Source organism: Dipodomys ordii, unplaced genomic scaffold (genome assembly GCF_000151885.1).
Source record: "Dipodomys ordii isolate 6190 unplaced genomic scaffold, Dord_2.0 Scaffold106, whole genome shotgun sequence".
Classification (NCBI taxonomy): Eukaryota; Metazoa; Chordata; class Mammalia; order Rodentia; family Heteromyidae; genus Dipodomys; species Dipodomys ordii.
Window position 1 is genome coordinate 645,289 of NW_012267322.1, and position 20,306 is coordinate 665,594.

A 20,306-nucleotide genomic window follows, 5' to 3' on the forward strand; every position below is an offset into this window, starting at 1 on the left:
CTGAGGCCCTGGGTTCGATTCCTCAGCACCACATAAGCAAAAAGAAAAAAGCCAGAAGTGGCGCTGTGGCTGAAGAGCTGAGGGACAGTGCCCAGGCCCAGAGTTCAGGCCCCACGACTGGACCCCCCCCCCCCCCCCCCCCCCCCCCCCCCGCCAAAAAAAAGAATCTTGCAGACTTTCTTGCCCAGGCTGGGTTCAAGCCATGAACTTCAGGTCTCAGCTTCTTGAGTAGCTAGGATTACGGGCAGAGCCATCAGCACCTGGCTTTTTTCTGGTTTTGATTCATATTCAGTTTTTTGGGGTTTGTTTGTTTGTTTGGTCATAGGGCTTAAATTTAGGGACTTGGGTGCTGTCTCTGATCTTTTTCACTCAAGGCTAGTGCTCTGCCACTTTGAGCCACAGCTCTACTTCAGTTTTCCTGTGGTTAATTGGAGACAAGAATCTCTTGGAATTTTTCCTGCCTGGGCTGTCTTCAAACTGCAATCATCAGAGCTCAGCCTCCTCTGTAGCTAGGATTACAGATATAAGCCACTGGTGCTCAGCTTTGTTTTTGTTTTTATGTTATACCTTACTTCATTGCTAATTACTTGTTGAGACCATAGTTCTAGCCACATTGAATAACAAAGAGTTTCACATCTTGTTTTTATATTTCTGAGACTGCCTTCTCTGCTGGGAGTTCTCTTCTTTTCTAAAATTTCATCTTAAATCTATACTTTTCTGATTCCTCTAAGGTTAGTGACCTTATAGGACTTCTCAGTTCTTTATTAGTGCTTGTCATATAGTGTAGAATGTCTTATAGATTGTATTGCCTTAGAAATCTAATATTCCTTCCAAACTGGACTGTATCTGTTAGCTGTCTTTTACTGAACAGTATTTTGGTTCAAGAAGTAATTCCCACTCAGCAAAAGCTGGGAGGAATGGGTTTTTATTTATATTCTTATGTTCTTAGTATGAATTCCTAAGAGCAAGGATCGTCAAATTTTATTATCTGTTTGTCGCATGTGAATATCTTCATCATAACTATACTTTTAATTTCCTCGGTAATTATATTTCTTAGTAATGGATAAGTCTCTGAATTACAATGTTTTTAGAGGGCTTTGCTTATTATTTGCTACATCATTTGTGAAGTACTATAAGCTAAGTTTTGCTGTTAACTACAAAATTCAAACCACATAATAAAGATTTCATGCTTAAAACTGGTTAGTGTGATGGTATAGCTTCCTTCTAGAGTTGTCTAGGTGGATTAGAGATTATTTCACGACATTCTTCCCTTGTTGCAAACTAAAGCAAAAGAAGGAAACGTGGCAAATCTTTCAGTGACTTGTAGTGGTTTTGCCCAAAAGAAACTTTCAACTACCCCCTTTAAGGACAAACTTAAGAGTCAGCCACATCTATATTCAGAAGAGGTGAGCTGGTACTGTATACCAGAAAAAAAAGGAATTGGTTAGCAGTCTTATTACAAACACTATAAGCTTGTTGGCCTAATCTTTTTTAATTCAGGTTGTGCTCTGGAAGGTTCTTTGGTTTTTATTTTCCTTCTAAATATCAGTCAGTGTTCAGATTCAGGTTAGCCCAAATATTACACAAAAACTCAGTATTCCATACCTCTGATTGACTGTCACAGTAGCATCAAAATGTTACCAATTTCTGGAAGATGGTAATTACATTGAGATTATGTGACTGTCCTTAAAAATAAGGGTAATGATATATACTTATTTGTAGATGTTCAGCAGTAATAGCTTGAGGGTAGTCAGAGAAAGAAAGCAAACAACATAAAGTTTAAAAGTAGGTAAATCTAAGATTATATGGGAGTTTCTTGTACTTTGTTCCTGCAACTTGTTATAAATTTGAATTTTTTCAAAATAAAGTTAAAATCATAGCACAAATTTTAAATAGCACAAAATTTAAATATTAAATATACTTAAGCTACTTTTGTTTTTCATTATAATATTTTGAAAGTGCTTCTCCTTTCCTCTGAAGGCCTGTTATCTGCCTGCACTGTAGTAATTAGTGGTCTTCAAAAACAAAGGTGGAGGCTCAAAACCTTAAACCTGTAGAAGGATGTGACTATTTTAATTCACAATGCCAGATTTCATTACAAGATACTTTTTTTCCCTTCTAGTTGGTTGAAATGTTGGATATGTCTGTTCCTGCAGTGGCTAAATTGAGACGCCTTTTAGATAGTCTTCCAAGAGAAGCTTTGCCAGATATTCTGACTTCAATTATCCGAACAAGCAACAAAGAAAAACTCCAGGTACAGTGTTCTCTTCTTAAATGACAGGTTGCTCTGTCACTTTTTATTTATATCTGATAGTTAGATTTTGACCTTCAAGAAAGATAACACAGGGCTGGGAAGGTGGCTCAGTGTTAGAGTGCTTGCCTTGCATGCCTGAGGCCCTGGGTTCGACTCCTCAGCACCACATAAGCAAAAAGAAAAAGCCAGAAGTGGTGCTGTGGCTCAAGTGGTAGAGCGCTAGCCTTGAGCTGAAGAGCTGAGGGACAGCGCCCAGGCCCAGAGTTCAGGCCCCACGACCGTACCCCCCTCCCCAAAAAAAGAAAGATAATACATGAAACTTTCTAAGAAGTAGTTAAAATGCTTTATTTTGGCATTGACTTTCAAAAGCAGTCTTTTAGCAGGTTGTGCCAGTTTATAATCCCAGCACTTGAGGAAGCCAAAGCAGTTCAATGCCATCCTGAGCTAGATAGTGGGAACTCTAGTCTCAAAAAAGGTGGGTGGGTAGGGGGAGTAGATTGCTTTATATTTTTGTGTACATAAGCAGTCCTTTTATTTTAACAGTTGTGAGTACTTGGTCAACTTAAAGAAACAGTTAAAGCACAGAAACATAAAAAAATAAAATTTTAATGTAATTTTGTAAATACACTTTGTCACAGGGTTTTCTAAACTTGTGGAGCCATGTCCTTTATTTCCCATATATTTACCTGCTTTAATAAAATTCTTCATGATGTTTTGTTTTGTTAAAGACAGGTTCTCACTGTTCAGAAACCATCCATCCATTTTGTTTCTGACTTCAGACTGCAGGGATTATAGGCTTATATCACTACACTTGTCTCCCTTATATTTTTTATATTTCACTCTCAGGATGCATTATGTGACTTTTCATTTCTATTTCTTTCAAATGAAATGACTTATAAAGACCCTTGAAAAATAATTCAAAGGTAGAATTCTAAGTTTACAAGGCAAAAACAGTTTTTTATCCCTATTTTTATAGTATAATTTAATATTCATAGAGTAGTTTTACTAGAATTAATCTGTTTAATTGGATTTCTGCTTTCATTGAAACAACTCTATTTTACTAGCTCACTTGATACTTAAATACCACAATTTTAATAGGAAGAGTTACTTAAACAGACTGATTGAGCCACAGACTCATAAGCAGTGAGTGGGAGCAGGAGAAAATAGGCCTGCTGAGAAGTCACTCTGTTTGGTCATTAGCTAGCCTATTGTCCTGAGGGAGTCAGGGATCATCAGCCACAACACACCATCTTGGAGGCTGGTTAATTGTGTTTGGACAAATTTAATATTTGAATTTAGAATATGAAGAGACTCAAAATGTAGGCACATTATCAATCTTATGATTGGTTCTTGATGGAACTTGGTTTTTTAATTTTCTTTTTTTCTTTTTGCCAGTTTGGGGCCTTGAGTTCAGGGCCTTCCACCCTCACTGGTGCTTTACACTTTTACTTCCAGCTTTTTGCTGGTTAATTAGAGATAATAGTCTCATGAATTTGTCTGCCTACGCTGGCTCTTGAACCTTTATCCTCAGATGTCAACATTCTGAGTAGCTAGGATAGGTGTGTCATTAGCATTTCAGTTATGCCTTCAGTTTTGAAATGAAAAAATCAAGATTTTTGCTTTTTGTTAACCTCTTGTATATTATCAAAATAGATTTGGTAGCTAGCTATATTACAGTATAATGCCTATCATGATTTCTGACAGGAATTGATGAGTTTCTTTGGGTTTTGAGGGGTTAGGCATATATGCCAGAGGTGAACAGGAGGTTGTATCCCACAGCCCTGTTAAAGCCTACATCAAAGAAGGTTACATCTAGGCTTCCATGTCCCAAAGTATAGATATTCCCACTTGTCCACTGACATAGATTATGTGTAGGCTAAGAGCAGAATTGCAAGAGACAGCACAGCAAATGGTGGAGTTAACCCCAGATGGCTGCACCAGAGTTGCTTAGTGGTGCCTACTTAAGCTTCACAGCATCACCCTAATAGGACTGCTGCAGTGACAATGCCAAAATGATTCTAGGGTGTTTTTCTTTTGTTTTTTAACTCAACAATATAAGTCATATTTCTGTCAGTATTTGAGGCATGTGTTTGTGAAAGAGGTACTAATAGATTCACCTTTTTCAGATTTTAGATGCTGTGAGCCTGGAAGAGCGGTTCAAGATGACCATCCCACTACTTGTCAGACAAATCGAGGGCCTGAAATTGCTTCAGAAAACCAGAAAACCCAAGCAAGATGATGATAAGCGAGTAAATACTTCTTTTTTTTTTTGTCAGTCGTGGGCCTTGAACTCTGGGCTTGGGCACTGTCCCTGTGCTCTTCAGCTCAAGGTGAGCGCTCTACCACTTGAGCCACAGTGCTGCTTCCAGTTTTCTAGTGGTTTATTGATGATAAGTCTCACAGACTTTCCTGCCTGGGCTGGCTTTAAACCGTGATCCTCAGATCTCAGCCTCCTGAGTAGCTAGGATTACAGATGTGAGCCACCAGCACCTGGCGTAAATATTTCTTCCAGTTTTTTCCAAGTGTTGTCAGTGGAGACAAATGGCAAGCTCTGGTCTTACCAAAGACAGAATTCAGGGTCTGACACACAGAGGTGTTTTCAGAGCAAGAATAGTATATAGAATCTGAGGATGGGCAGTTTGAACAGGTAGTGAAATTCATTGATTTAGTTTTGTTTGAAACAGAACAAGTTGGAAGCCAGGTATATTGCTATAGAACCAGCCACTAAGGAAGCTGAGGTAAGTGGATACATTGAGACCAGGAATTTGGGCCCAGCCTGGAAAATATAACAAAACACTGTCTCGAAGAGCAGAAGCAGAACTTTGTCTCAAAATATAATTTAAAAAGGGCTGTGGATTTAATTTAGTGGTAGAGTGCTTGCCTAGGATATATCAGACTCTGGGTTCAATCCATAGTACTGCTCAAAAAAAAAAAATCTGAATTGAGTCTGGCTTAGGTTAGATTACACCCATCAAGTCAGTGACTCAATTATTTATTTTGTGCAGAAGTAAACACTGTAGGCTTTATATTGAGAGTCATAAAAATCTGCAATTTATTGAGTTCATATACTGTTTAAAAAGAAATTTGTTAGACAAGCATCAGAGTCTCACACCTGTAATCCTAGCTAGGCAGGAGGCTGAGAGCTAGAAGATTAAGGTTCAAAGCCAGCCTGGTCAAAAAGGTCAATGAGACTTTATCTCCAATTAACCAGCAAAATGCTGAACTGGAGGTGTGGCTCAAATGATAGAGCTCCAGACAAACAAATGGAAAAAGTGTTACATCCCCATGTTCATGTCTTGATACTGGCACAAAAAAAAAAAGAAAAGAAAAGAAAAGTAAGTGTAGGGGTCAGAGAATAATAGAATTTGCTGATAATGGTCTCCCTTTAATTGCATTCAAATGTTTTCTTTTTCTCAACAATAAAATCATTGATGTATATTTTTTTGAGACAAATAGCTATGAAACTTAGGCTAGTCTTATTTTTTTATTTTTATTTTTTATTGTAAAGATACTATACAGAGGGTTACAGTTACATGAGCAAGGTAATGAGTATACTTCCTATTGAGCATTGTTATTACCCCCTCTATTGTTTTCCCCCTACCATCCCTTCCCTCCCTACCTTCCCCGAAGTTCTTTTTTTTTTTAATTGTGATTAAGTGATTACATAATTCCCCAAATTTTACAGTATTGTGGGATAGTGATACTCATTTAAAGCCACAAACTCATTCTAACTTTCCTGGAGCAAATTGTCTATCACAGTCTATAACATATAACAGTGTACACATATACACCATACATGTGATCAGCAGCATGGGGATATTTAGAAGTGGTTCGACCAGATGAGTGGGAGTTCTTTGTTTCTTAAGTCCTGTTAATTTTGTCGTATCACCTAACAGTTTGGATTTAGCATCCACTTATCAGAGAGACCATGTACCGTTTGTCTCTTTGCTCTTGGCTTAGCATGATTCCTTCTAGCTCCATCCATTTCCCTGCAAATGTTAGGCTAGTCTTAAACTGATCCTTTTTTCTCAGTTTACCAAGTATTAGGATTACTAAAATGTACTACCATTAATGTACTTTTGACGTTTATTGATGTATTTTTCAAACTTCACTTCAAATTTTTCATTTTTAGTTTTTATGCTGAAAAATGTTTTATTGGTGTGCTGTTCAGGAGGGAGGAACAAACGAGGGGGGTGGGGAGGGGAGCAAGTTGGGCGTGGGAGAGCCCCCAGCCCCCTGCCCAAAGATCCCAACTGGAGGAAGCCTAAGTGTCACTTGAATTCTGCCCCAGGAGCAGGAGCCTGGGATCTGAGCGCCTTGTTTAGCAATTACTGCTGCAGCACGTCCTGTAAGTTACAGGAAAGTTGTCAGTGAAGGAGGACGATCACTTGTCCTCCTCCTAGTCCCTCACTCCTAGTCCCTCAAGACCCCAGGATTGCCTCAGTCTGGGAGAGGAGTTCCAGAATGAAAAGCAAAAAAGGTGTTTTTGCAGCACTTGGCAGTGAGACTGAGGATGAGGACAGCATGGACATCCCCCTGGACCTCTCTTCTTCAACTGGCTCAGGCAAGAGGAGAAAGCGGGGCAACCTGCTCAGGGAGTCTATTAAGATTCTACGAGACTGGTTCTATGAGCACGGATACAATGCCTATGCTTCTGAGCAAGAAAAAGCACTACTGTCCCAACAGACACACCTGTCCACACCCTAGGTGTGTAACTGGTTCATCAATGCCCACCCCAGGCTTCTTCCAGACATTCTGAGGAAGGATGGCAAAGATCCTAATTAGTTCACAATCTCCCGCCGTGGAGCCAAAATTTCTGGAACCAGCTCTATGGAGATTGCCATGGCATCAAAAAGTTCATGCTAGCTCTAGAGGACAGCCCATTTCATTCCTGCACAGCTGGACCTAACCTAACTCTGGTAGGGAGATCACTGTCTCTGAAACCCTCATCCCTGGGATCACTTTTGGCTTGTCCATCCATGATCTGCCATACCACTGTGACGGCATTAAAGGACAAGCCTCTTGCTCTCTGCCAGTCAGTTGGTGTGGGACATAGCACAGATATCCAGCAGATAGCAGCCAGAAATTTCACAGACACCTCACTCATGTACCCAGAAGATGCTTGTAATAATACACACACAAAGAGTGGTCTTTTCAATGCTCCACCCCCTACGCTGCCTGATCTGAACCAGGATTTTAGTGGATTTCAGCTTCTAGTTGATGTTGCACTCAAATGGGCTGCTGAGATGGAGCTTTAGGCCAAACTTACAGCTTAACCCATTTTTGCAAGCAAAACACTTCTCCAAAATGTTGTCATGATTGCCGGGGTGGTGGCAAGGGTTGAATTGCATTATTTTTTATATGTCTTATTAATATTTGCTCATGGGATTGCTCAAATGAAGCTTCCTATTACTGATGTTTTCAATGGAATAATGTCATTCCAAGAATATAAACTCAGAGCTACTGTAGAAACAAAAGGGTTTTTTTTTCTTTCTTTCCTTTATTTATGTTTCTTGGTATTCATGACTAGTAATTTTTTTTTTTTTGGTCAGTTGTGGGAATTGAACTCTGGGCCTGGGTGCTTTCCCTCAGCTCTTCAGTTCAAGGCTAGTGCTCTACCACTTGAGCCACAGTGCCACTTCCGGCTTTTTTTCTTTTTTGCTTATCTGGTGCCGCTTCCTCTTGGTAGATTATTCATAATGTGAGCTGGTTCCCAATATCATGTGATTTTTTTTTTTTGGGTCCGGTCGTGGGGCCTGAACTCTGGGCCTGGGCGCTGTCCCTCAGCTCTTCAGCTCAAGGCTAGCGCTCTACCACTTGAGCCACAGCGCCACTTCTGGCTTTTTTCTTTTTGCTTATGTGGTGCTGAGGAATCGAACCCAGGGCCTCAGGCACGCAAGGCAAGTGCTCTACCACTGAGCCACCTTCCCAGCCCCAATAAAGCATTTTCTTTAAAACATATTTTATTGCTAAAGCATAATTATATTTGTTTTATCTGCTAATGACTTGCATAAGAACAAAAGTTTGTATTTGGTATTCCTGGTTTTATTCCTTCTATACCTGACATTATTCTTTAGATTCATTTTTTTTCTCTTTGGTAGTACAGAGATTTGAACTCAGGTTCTTGTTCTTGCTAGGCAGTCAGGTACTTTGCCACTTAAGTCAACCTATATATATATATATATTTTTTTGAAAATACTGTACAGAGGGGTTACAATTACATGGGCAAGATAATGAGTACATTTCTTATCAAGCATTGTAGCCTCCTCCTTTGTTTCCCCTTCCCATTCCATTCTCCCCCCGCCCTCCTCTTTTAGTTATTTTTAATAGGCATTTCCTTCATTTTTTCCCCTGTGTAAGTTTTAAAATAAGTATGTAACAAAAAAATTTTGTCCATTCTTTAAGTGCTTTTGAAACTCTGCTGCCTACATATATACATCTGCCTTTTATTTTTTTGTTTCTTTTTATTATTTTTGTTTTGTTTTGCGTATTGTGGTTGTGATTACATAAACTTCACAGTATTGTCAGATAGTGATACTTAAAGTCACAAACACATTCTAACTTTCATGGGGCAAATTGTCATTATTGTGCTCTATACAGTTTGTGAATTCTATGAGCTTTGACAATACAACTATTTCTTCCATATCTGATGGTATGTACATTTCTTTTCTTTCGCTTAGTGTTAGCTGTTCCCTCTATCCCTCTCATTCCCTCCCTCCCACCACTGCCCTTGAATTGCTTAGTTTGTTTTCATCAATGGTCATTGCAGCTGATGGGCCCCTCTGTTGTGTATTTTTCTCTGATTCTGTATCTCCTACTGGTTTCCCTCAGATGTGTGCATATATACCATATATGTGGTCAACAGCATGGGGTCATTTAGTAATGATACAGCAAGATGAGTGGAGGTTCTTTGTTTCTCCAGTTCTGTTCGCTTTGTCTTATCTCCTTACATTTTGTATTTAACATCCACATATCAGGGAGACCATGTGCCATTTGTCTCTTTGCTCTTGGCTTACCTCACGCAAAATGATTTTTTCTAGGAAGTGGTGCTGTGGCTCAAGCAATAGAGCGCTTACCTTGAGCTGAGGAGCGCAGGGACAGCCCAGAGTTCAAGCCCCATGACCAACCAAAAAAAAAACCCAAAAATGATTTTTTCTAGTTCCATCCATTTCTCTGTGAATGCCATTATTTTGTCTTTGCTAATGGCTGCATAGTATTCCATTATATATAGGTACCACAATTTTGGGATCTGTTTACCTGTAGTGGGGCATCTGGGTTATTTCCATATCCTGGCTATTGTGAACAGTGCTGCAATAAACATGGAGGTGCACGTGCCCTTGTATCCTGGTTCCTGTTGTTCAGGATAGATGCCCAGGAGTGGTATGGCTGGGTCATAGGGGAGGTCTATATTTAGCTTTCTGAGGACCCTCCAGACTGCTTTCCAAAGTGGTTGTATTAGTGTACATTCCCACCAGCAGTATAATAGTGTTCCTCTTTCTTTGTATCCCCTCCAGCATTTGTTGTTGGCTGACTTTAGGATGCAGGCCATTCTGACGGGGGTAAGGTAGTATCTCAGGGTTGTTTTTATTTACATTTCCTTTACAGCCAGGGATGATGAACATTTCCTCATGTGTTTCTTTGCCATTTTTATCTCTTCTTCTGGGAAGTCTCTCTATAGTTCTCTTGTCCATTTAGTAATTGGTTTGTTAGGTTTGGGAGGGATTAGTTTCTTGAGTTCCCTGTATATAATGGATATTAGGCCCTTGTCTGATATATTGCCGGTAAATATTTTTTCCCAATTAGTTGGCTGTCTTTCTAGTTTGGTTGCTATGTCTTAAGCTGTGTAGAAACTTTTTATTTTAAGGTAGTCCCATTTGTCAACTCTTTTTCCAATTTGCTGTGACCCTGAGACTGTGTTCAAGAAGTTCCTTCCTGTGCCTATGAGTTCAAATGTCTCTCCTACTCTGTCCTGAAGTAGTTTCAGAGTTTCAGGTTTGTTGTTGAAATTTTTAATCTATTTTGGGTTGAAGTTAGTGCATAGTGACAGGCTGAGGTCCACTCTAGTTTTCTGCATGTGGCTGCCCATTTTTCCCAGCACAGTAGTTAAAGAGGCTGTGCTTCTTCCACTGTATGTCTTTGGCTCCTTTGTCAAATATCAACTGGCTGTAGGCATGTGGTTTTATTTCTGTATTTTCTAATCTATTCCATTGGTCTTTGGGTCTGTTTTTCTGCCAATACCAAGCTATCTTTGTTGTTATGGCTATAGTAGGGTTTTTAGCCCAGTATCGTGATCCCTCCCGTGTTGTTTTTTTGTTTTTGTTTTGCCTAGAATTGCTTTGGTTATTCTAGGTCTTTTGTTGTTCTACATGAACTTTTGGATTGTTTTCTCTGTTTCAGTAAAGTACGTCATTGGGATTTTAATGGGAATTACATTGAATTTGTATATAAATTTTGGTAGTATGGCAATTTTCGCTTTATTAAGTCTGCCTGTCCAAGACCATGGAAGGTCTTTCCATTTCCTGGTGTCCTCTGTGATTTCTTTAAGTTTTTATAGTTTTTATTAAATAGTTCCTTTACATCTTTGGTTAGGTTAATTCCTAAATATTTTTTGAGGTTATTGTGAATGGGGTTGTTTCTTTGAGTTCCCTTTCTGCTTGTATGCTGTTGGTGTACAGAATGGCAGCTGATTTTTGTAGGTTACTTTGTATCCTGCTACTTTGCTGAAGTGGTTTATAAGTTCTAAGAGTTTGAGGGTAGAGTTTTTGGGATCATGAAGGTATAATATCATGTCATCTGAAAAAGGGATAGTTTAACTTCTTTCTTCCCTATGCGGATCCCTTTAATGTCTTTTTCTTGCCTTATTGATCTGGCTAAGGATTCCAGAACTGTATTGAAGAGGAGTGGTAAGGGTTGGCATCCTTGCCTTGTTCTTATTTTTAGGGGAATTGGTTGTAATTTTTCCCCAATATTGGCTATTGGTCTGTCATATATGGCTTTTATTGTTTTAAGGAATGTTCCTCTACTCCTGTTTTCTCCAGAGCTTTTAGCATGAATGAATGTTGTATTTTATAAAAAGCCTTTTCCATGTAAATGGAGATAATCATGGTTCTTGACATCTGTTGATGTGATGGATTACATTTATTGATTTACGTATGTTAAACCATCCCTGCATCTCTGGCATGAAGCCTACTTGATCATAATGTATGATTTTTTTGGATATATTTCTGGATTTTGCTAGCTAAAATTTTATTGAGGAACTTTGCATCTGTGCTCATCAAGGAGATTGGTCTGTAGTTCTCTTTTTTGTTGTGTCTTTGCCTGGTTTGGGGATGAGTGTGATACTGGCTTCATAGAATGAGTTTGAAAAAAAAAATGAATGAGTATGGGATAGCTCCCTCTGTTTCTACTTCTTGGAAGAGTTTGAGGAGTATGGTTATTAGTTCCTCTTTAAAGAGGAATTCCATAGAGAATCCATGTGATCCTAGGCTTTTCCTTGTTGGAAGACTTCTGATTGCTTCCTCTATCTCATTGTAAGATATTGGCTTATTTAATTGATTTATTTCTTTGGTGCAGTTTGAGCAATTTGCATTTCTCTAAAAAAGTCATCCATTTCTGCTAGGTATTCCTTCCTTAGTGAGATATTCTGGAAATAGTTCTTTATTTTTATTTATTTATTTATTTATTTTATTTATTTATTTTATTTATTTATTTATTTATTTTATTTATTTATTTCCCCTCCCCCCCCGCAACTATCCTGTAACAAATATTCACTAAGAAAAAGTAAAACATTCACATTTAACATCTTAGCACTTTCAAACAGATTTTTATAAAGAGAAAAATGAGCTCACATCACTCTCATTGGGGATGTTTAGGGGATCCACTTCCTACTGTAACAGTGCTGAGTGAAATTACTCTAGAGAAACAGAAGCAGGGTTAGATTTAAATTCTTTAGAAGAGAAAAAGGTGTCATCAGTTTGTTTAGTGGTCAAACATTGCCCTCAAAGTACTCTGAAAACATAGAGTAAATATGAAGTATGGATTTGTGTGAGAAGGCCCTTCCTATTATTCTCTGATTTTTCCAGTTAAAGATTTTCTGCACTTATAAGCACAAATCCAATAGAGAAAAAAAACATTAAAAATTTTTTTAAAAATATGGCTATCTTCTAATATCTCAGGTGAAAAAGAACTAAGCCCTTTACAAAATCTATGTAAACCTCTGTCAAACCTGTGTTGATTCTGTTCAGTCAAGGCTAAGGCATCATTCTGCTCAGCTCACTGGTGTCTTGCCTTTGTATTAACCATATTTTTTATTCAAATGCAATTTCAGCATTATATGTCCTAATTAGGTGATTACATACATTTCCCATATTTCACAGTATTGTGGAGTAGTTAAAGTCACAAACCTATTTTAACTTTCACAAGGCAAATTGTCATTACCATGGTCTATAAAGTTTGTGAATTCTGTGAGCTTTGACAATACAACTGAAATGTTCTTTATAATTGTTTGGATGTCTTGGATATTTGTTGTAATTTTTCTCGAGGCATGATTTCTTTTCTTCTTTTTTAGTTAATCTACTAGAGGTCCATCAATTTTATTGATTTTTTTTAAAAAAACAGCTTTTTGTTTTATTTATTGTTTCTTAGTCTCTATCTCATTAATTTCAGCTCTTATTTTGGTTATCTTGGTCCATCTAGTAACTTTAGGTTCATGATTTTCTAGCAGTTTTAGTTACAACATGAGATTACTTGGTCTGTCTCTATTTTTTTGATGTGTGCGCTGAGAGCAATAAATCTGCCCCTCAGGACTGCTTTTGCCGTCTCCCACAGGTTTCTTTGTGATGTGTATTCATTTTCATTGAATTGTAGGAACTTTTAATTTCGTCTTTAATTTCTTCTGTGACCCAGATGTTGTTCAGAAGTGAGTTGTTCAATTTCCATGTATTTGAGTAATTTCTATGGTATGCTTTGTTATTGAGAACTAGCTTGATTCCACTGTGGCTGGATAGAATACAGGGGATTATGTCAGTCCTCTTGTATTTGCTTATATTCCTTGTATGAATTATGATATGATTTATTTTAGAGAAAGTTCCATGGGCTACTGAGAAGAATGTGTTGTTGGTGAAAAACTCAGTAGATGTCAATTAATTCTTAAGATATGGCATTATTTAATTCAGAGGCTTCTTTGCCAGTCCTCTGGTTGGTAGACCTGTCCTTTGGTGAGAGTGGAGTATTAAAGTCTCCTAGTATTATCGTATTGGGATCTATTTTATTCTGGAAATTTGAGAGTATTTGCTTAACATACTTGGGTGCACCAATGTTTGGGGAGTATAAGTTGGTAATGGTGATATCCTCTTCAGGGAATGTTCCCTGTAGTAATATGTAGTATCCTTGTTTGTCTTTTTGTATTGATTTTAATGACAAGTTTATTTTGTCAAATGTCAGGATGGCAACTCCTGCCTTCTTGTTAGGAGCATTTGCATGGTAGATCTTCCTCCATCCCTTCACTCAGAGTTTGTTTTTATGTTTGGCTGCGAGATGAGTCTCTTGAAGGCAACAAATGGATGGACCTTGTTTTCTGATCTAATCTGCAGTTCTTTTGCTTTTGATTGGTGAATTGAGCCTGTTAATATTTATTGTTATTATAGAGAGATGCATTGTGTTTCCTGTCATTTTCCTGCCTTCCTAAGTTTTTCTTCTTTCCTTTCCTCTTGTGCTTACTAAGTTGGACTTCTAGTGATATCTGTCTGATGTAGATCCCTGATCTTGATTGTTTTCTTTCTTCTTTTTTTTGGGGGGGGGGTCAGTCATAGGGCTTGAACTCTGGGCCTGGGTGCTATCCCTCAGCTCTTCAGCTCAAAGCTAGCGCTCTACCACTTGAGCCACAGTGCCATTTCCAGTTTTCTGAGTGGTTTATTGGTGATAAGAGTCTCACAGACTTTCCTGCCCAGGCTGGCTTTGAACCATGATCCTCAGATCTCAGCCTCCCGAGTAGCTAGAATTACAGGCATGAGCCACTGGAGCCCAGGAGATTGTTTTCTTCAGGTTGTATTCCCCCTCTTAATATTCTTTGAAGGGCTGGATTGTTTATGAATTCATTTAGTTTTTCTTTACTATTACAAATTTTAGTTTCTCCATTGAATGTGAATGCTAGCTTTGCAGGGTATACCAGTCTGCGTTGGCAGTTATTGGTTCTCAGGGCTTGAATGGTACTTTCCCAGGCTTTCCTTGCATTCAGTGTCTGTGTGGAGAGATCTTCAGTAATTCTGAATTTTTTTCTCATTATAATATAACTCCTTCTTTGTTTTTTGCTGTGTGCAAGATTATTATTCAGAACTATCATTTTTACTATATGTGCCTAGAAGTGTTCCTCTTGCTTGTTGTTCTGTGTGCTACTGTTATGTAGGTAAGATTTTCTCTTTTAAGATTGGGGAAATTTTCAGTGATTCTGATTAAGTGTCGCATTCCTTTATTCTGGTGTTCCTCACCTTTGTCCACCCCGATTATACCAAGGTTGAATTTCTTGGCACTGTCAGCTAGCTTGTTCTTTGACTTCCCTTTGGCATAGTTTGTTTTTTCCATATCTGAGACTTTTTTTTTTCCAGTTGCTGCATTTTGTCTTCTATACCTAATACTCTAATTTCCATTTGAGTCACTCTGTTAACTATGGTTTCCATTGTGGTTTGTATGGAGGAAATTGTACCATTTATGACTTCTACGTCCATTTTCAGAATATTAATCTCATCTCTTAGCAAGGTGTGTACTGCATCTATTTTTGAATGCATCTCTTGTTTGAAAGCCTGTATCTTTTTTGATAATTCATTTCTTCATTCTTAAATTTCTGATCTATTCTCACTTTAATTCTTGAATCATCAACTCTTGTCTTCTATTTCTATTTTGCTTCCACTGGGGCTCTTCCCTGGGTGGCTGCTGGCCTTTGGAGGTGGCTTGCTGTCTTGGCAAGCCAATCACAAAATCTTGTGATTTTTTTTTTGTTGTGATTTTCACATGGGGATTCAGGGATTATTGGAGACCATTCCCAAACTCTGACTGTTTTAGTCAATAGGTGGCTGTCTTTGCTTGTTTCTGGGTTGGTTCCTAGGTCAATTGATGAAGCTCGCTCTTGGCCCTGGGTTGGCTGAGAGACTTTTTACCCAGTCTCGGTTCTGTTGGGGGGGATGGGGGAGGCTGACCTCCAACTGCTAGTCTGACCCATGTAGGAAGGACTCTCAGCTGTCTGCTGGAGATCACAGGCAGTTCCCGCCTGCAGCCTAGACTGTTCGTGCTCCCTCCTAGGGGTGCTCTTGGCAAGACCAGATTGCTGTAGTCCGCTGAGCTCCTGACTATAATCAGGTGCTGGCGGCCTGAGCTGTCCAATCCCAACCCGAGATACACAGGTCAGGCATTGGTGGGATTTGGGCTTCTGGTTCTCCCGCCCTGGACACATAGGTCTTTTGCTGTTATGGGCACAGTTCCTGGCAGATGCGGTTCCTGCTTTCCACCTTCTGCTGAGGGTGGACTTCAGTCGGGACAGTTGGGTTATGCAGCTCTGGTGGGACTGTGCTGCTGGGTTTCCCACCCAGAGCATGCAGTTAGGATTTCTTCGGCTGCTGGCTCCTGTGGCCTGCTGGTTTTGTTCCAGGTTCCCTGCTTGATCATTCCTACTACCTCCCAGGGGTGCTCTTGGTCAAGCCTGGCAGGCTGGGTGTGCTCCACGGGCTGGTGGGGCACTTGCACAGTTCCCAGTTTTAGTGGGACCTGTGGTCCAGGTGGTAGGGGGAGGGGTCTAGGTCAAGCTCTGGGGGTTACCGCCAGCACTAGTCTCCCTTGGTGGGGTAGGTTGTCCCCTGTGGGGTACTCACTTATCCTGGAACTCGTTGGGAGCTGTCCAGCGGTGTTGTGGCAGATCACTGTTTCTGTGCACTGTAGGTCACTGTCACCATGCTCCGAGTTCCATTGAGATGATTATGGGCTGGGCCAGGTGGTGGTGGTGGCTCTGAGTCTGTGTTTCACACCATCTCTGCCTCTGTTTGTGCTGTCCTGGTTGGCGCTGCGGGCCTTTTTTGTACTGGCTTCCTACAAACCACTGTGGTTCTGGAGGGCTGGGCAGCTTAGGTGGGATGGCCCAGAGCTACTACGCAGGTGAGGGGTGAGGGAGGGGTCTTCATGCAGGTTCTGAGCTCTGAGGTTTCTGTCTCTGTTTGTACTCTCCAGATAAGCACTGGCAGAAGATCAGTCTTCTGCACTGGTGTTCTGCAGATGGACCCCTATAGCTCTGGAATTCCCTCCACCAGGGCTGACAGGCTGGGTGGTTTTGGTGGATGGTGCAGGGCTGCTCTGCCGGTGAGGGGTGGGGGAAGGGTCTCCATGCAGTTTCCGAGCTCTGAGGTTTCTCTGTTCATAATCACCAGGTCTGGCACCGCCACCTTGGGAGTCTTCTGAGCTGGTGTTTTGCAGACAACCCATTGTGGTTCTGGGGTCTCCAGCAGCCCCAGGCTGGGCCAAGCCATGGTTTGGCTCAGGTTAGCGGCCAGCAAGGGGTGGGGGAAGGCTACATCTGCCTTTTAATTATTCTGAGTTTCATTTTCAAAAGATACATATCATAGCCTTAAAGATGTATATTCTATACCAATTATAACCTTACTTGTAGTTGGGTACTTTATTTCTACTTTAACTTGACACACAGTTTTTTTCTGTTTAGGTTATAGCAATACGTCCTATTAGAAGGATTACACATATCCCTGGTATTTTAGAAGATGAAGATGAGGATGAAGATAATGATGACATCGTCATGCTAGAAAAAAAAATAAAAACATCCAATATGCCAGAACAGGCCCATAAAGTCTGTGTCAAAGAGATAAAAAGGTAAATTACAGAAGACATTAATTCATTAGTGTTCATTAAGGTTAAAAACTGATGCTTATGGAGACTTGATTCTGCTACTTTGGATATCAAGCTGAAAGCTGAACTGTTAATGATATGTTTTCTGATCTTTCTTTTTCTTATGTTTAATCTATATGTAGACTGCTCTGGCATATTGAAAACTTTTCTTTCTTTTTATGGCTTTCCTGATGGCTTATACCTTTGTGGAATGCTTTCTGCCTTTTTCTTTACTTCCCAGGAGACACTAATTATTAAACTTTTTAAAATTTTATTTACAGAGTTTTTGAGACAGGGTCTCTGTGTGTAGTTTAGGCTGGCTTTAACCTGAAGACTTGCCCCAAGTGCTGAGATTATAAACAGATGTCACCCTACCAGCTATTAAACCGTTTGAATTCATTCTAATCCTAATTCAAAGTACTTTTACTAACCTTTTTTTTTTTTTTTTTGCCAGTACTGGGTTTGAACTTGGCCTCACACTTGCTGCATTTCCTTGCTTGTTCATCTGGTGTTATACCACTTGAGCCACATCTCCAGCTATAATCTTAAGTGCTGAGGAGACATACCATTTCCATCTACATCTACCATTTTCTATCAGGCTTAATTGTTCTAGCTTTCTTTTCATTGTCTAGAATAATAGACCATGCTTCCTTGTTTAGATGTTGTGTTTATTCAGTTATTTTTGTATCTTCACTTACACTGAGTTTTTTTCTTTTGTTTGTGGTGCTAGGAGTGAAACCCAGAGCATTCTAGGCATGTGTCTACCACTGAGCTACTTCTTCAGCTCTGGTTTTTATTTTTCTTTAGATTATAAATGGCAGAGAATAATAACTGTAGGTTTCTCTTTGTACAGGATAAAGTCAGTGAGCATTTTTAACAAAAAGACATATAGTTATTTGCATAACTTTAGTTAGAATGCCATTGTTCCTTTATATTGCAATGTGTGTGTGTGTATGTATATGTGTTTATGCTCATGTGTATATTGTATATGTGAGTGTGTGTACTGGCTAGATATTGAACTCAGAGCCTGGGCAACTAGGCACTGACTATTAGCTTTTTCACTCAAGGCTGATGCTCGACCACTTGAGCCACAGCACCATTTCCAGCTTTTTGATAGTTAATTGAATATGAGGCTCATAAGCTTTCCTGCCTGTCCTGGCTTCAAACTTCTATCCTCACATCTCAGCCTCCTGATGATTGTAGGTATAAAATGCGGACACAAATTATTTTTATTAACTAGCTAGTTAAAAGTTTTTCTCAGGCTGGACACCTGTAATTTGAGCTACATAGGAGAATGATAACTGACAGTTGATGTTCGAAGCCAGCCCAGTCAGGAAAGTCTATGAGATTTTTATCTCCAAATCACCAAAAAAAAAAAGCCACAAAAATTTTCAGATTTATTTATAAATATGCATGATATGCATAATGCTTGATTTGATTTTTCTGTTGTATGGAACTTTATGTTCTTGAACATGTCTGTTTTGTATTCTTCCCACAGACTCAAAAAAATGCCTCAGTCGATGCCAGAGTATGCTCTGACTAGAAATTATTTGGAACTCATGGTGGAACTTCCTTGGAATAAAAGTACAACTGGTAGGCCAACAAAATAACATTTCAGTTTTAGTCCAGTTGTTTCCTAAAAAGCTTGTGCAAATTTTTACTATAGATGAACATTTATTCAGAGATTGCTCTTTGCCTATTGAACACTTTTGGTGCCTTATTGAAAGTTGATCATGCGTATGTGAGTTTATATCTGAGCTATTTTTTCTGTTGGTTTGGGTGTCTGCTTTTGTGTACTGAAACACACTTTCTAATTACTGGAGTTTGTAAAATAACTCAGAATCAGGCAGATGATGTTCTTTAGTCTCATTGTTCAAGATTGCTTTGGCTAATTTGAGTTCTTCTGTAATTCCCTGTGAATTTTAGTATTTCCCATTTATGTTAAAAATGTCACTATTTTTTTCTATTCTGCCATCTTGCTGATATCACAGCCTATATTAGTGTTTTTTGATGTTCATTACTTGTGCATGTCTTTGCCTAACTTTGGAAAAAAATGGGACTTTTTTATAGTTGATGAAATAATATACTTCTCAATACTGTCAATCAAACAGTAAACTTTATATACTTCACAGGTTTATAAGAAAACTAAACTTTGAAGTACTTATTAATAATTGCTAAGTATTACTGTAAACATTATTTGTTCTCCAACAGAAGTAATTTCCAGTGAAGAGAGGATGACAGAGTAGATTTACTATTTTGACATTTTTCTCCTACCAGAGCCTAATTAAATCCTTTTTATCCCTCAATAGATTTTTTTTCCTATATTAAAAGCATTTGATACCAATTTTTCTGGGTTTTTATATTTCCTTGGTGGTAATATATATTCTGTTTTTTTCTTTCTTGCATTTGGTTTTGCTATTTAAGTTTACAAATAAATTCATTCAGTTCTCCAGATATTGGCAGCTATGCCCATGATCCTAGGCTGAGATCTGAGGCTCATGATTGTAAGCCATCCTGGATATACATGTCTGTGAGACTCTTATCTCCAACCAAACAGCAAAAAACAAAAACAACAAAACTGGGGGTGTGGAAAATGCCAAGTGAGAGCTTGAGGCCCTGAGTTCAGGCCCCAGTACCAACACACACAGACACACACACACACACACAAGATTACAGTATTTATTGAGTTCAAAGTATATTGATAGCTTAAATTACTGTTGACATAAAAATAATTGTATGGGTCACTTAAAAAAAAAAAAGCCGGGCGCCAGTGGCTCATGCCTGTAATCCTAGCTACTCTGGAGGCTGAGATCTAAGGATCACGGTTCAAAGACAGCCCGAGGCAAGGAAAGTCTATGAGACTCTTATCTCCAATAAACCTCTAGAAAACTGGAAGTGGCGCTGTGGCTCAAACGGTAGAGCACTCGCCTTGAGCTGAAGACCTGAGGGACAGTGTCCAAGCCCAGAGTTCAAACCCCACAACCAACTTAAAAAAAAAAAAAGCAGCTAATCCCACTTTTGGGCATTTACCCAAATGTTCACAAACAAGACCACACTAAAGCTACCAGCACGACTGCGTTTATTGCAGCATTATTTACCATAGCTAAGATATGGAACCAACCCAGATGCTCCTCAGTAGATGAATGGATCAAGAAAATGTGGTATATATACACAA

General features: G+C 39.2%; 1 protein-coding gene and 1 pseudogene across 1 annotated transcript in view; both read left to right on the forward strand.

Moving 5' to 3' along the window:
- Lonp2 (lon peptidase 2, peroxisomal) overlaps positions 1-20,306 on the forward strand; it is a 106,791-nt gene that overhangs the window by 23,019 nt on the left and 63,466 nt on the right. The window contains exons 3-6 of the mRNA XM_013027881.1: positions 2,123-2,254; positions 4,381-4,503; positions 16,953-17,116; positions 18,630-18,724. Coding sequence (XP_012883335.1) covers positions 2,123-2,254; positions 4,381-4,503; positions 16,953-17,116; positions 18,630-18,724 — 514 coding nt within the window. The remainder of the gene's footprint in view (positions 1-2,122; positions 2,255-4,380; positions 4,504-16,952; positions 17,117-18,629; positions 18,725-20,306) is intronic.
- Positions 6,713-7,530, forward strand: LOC105994444 (annotated as a pseudogene).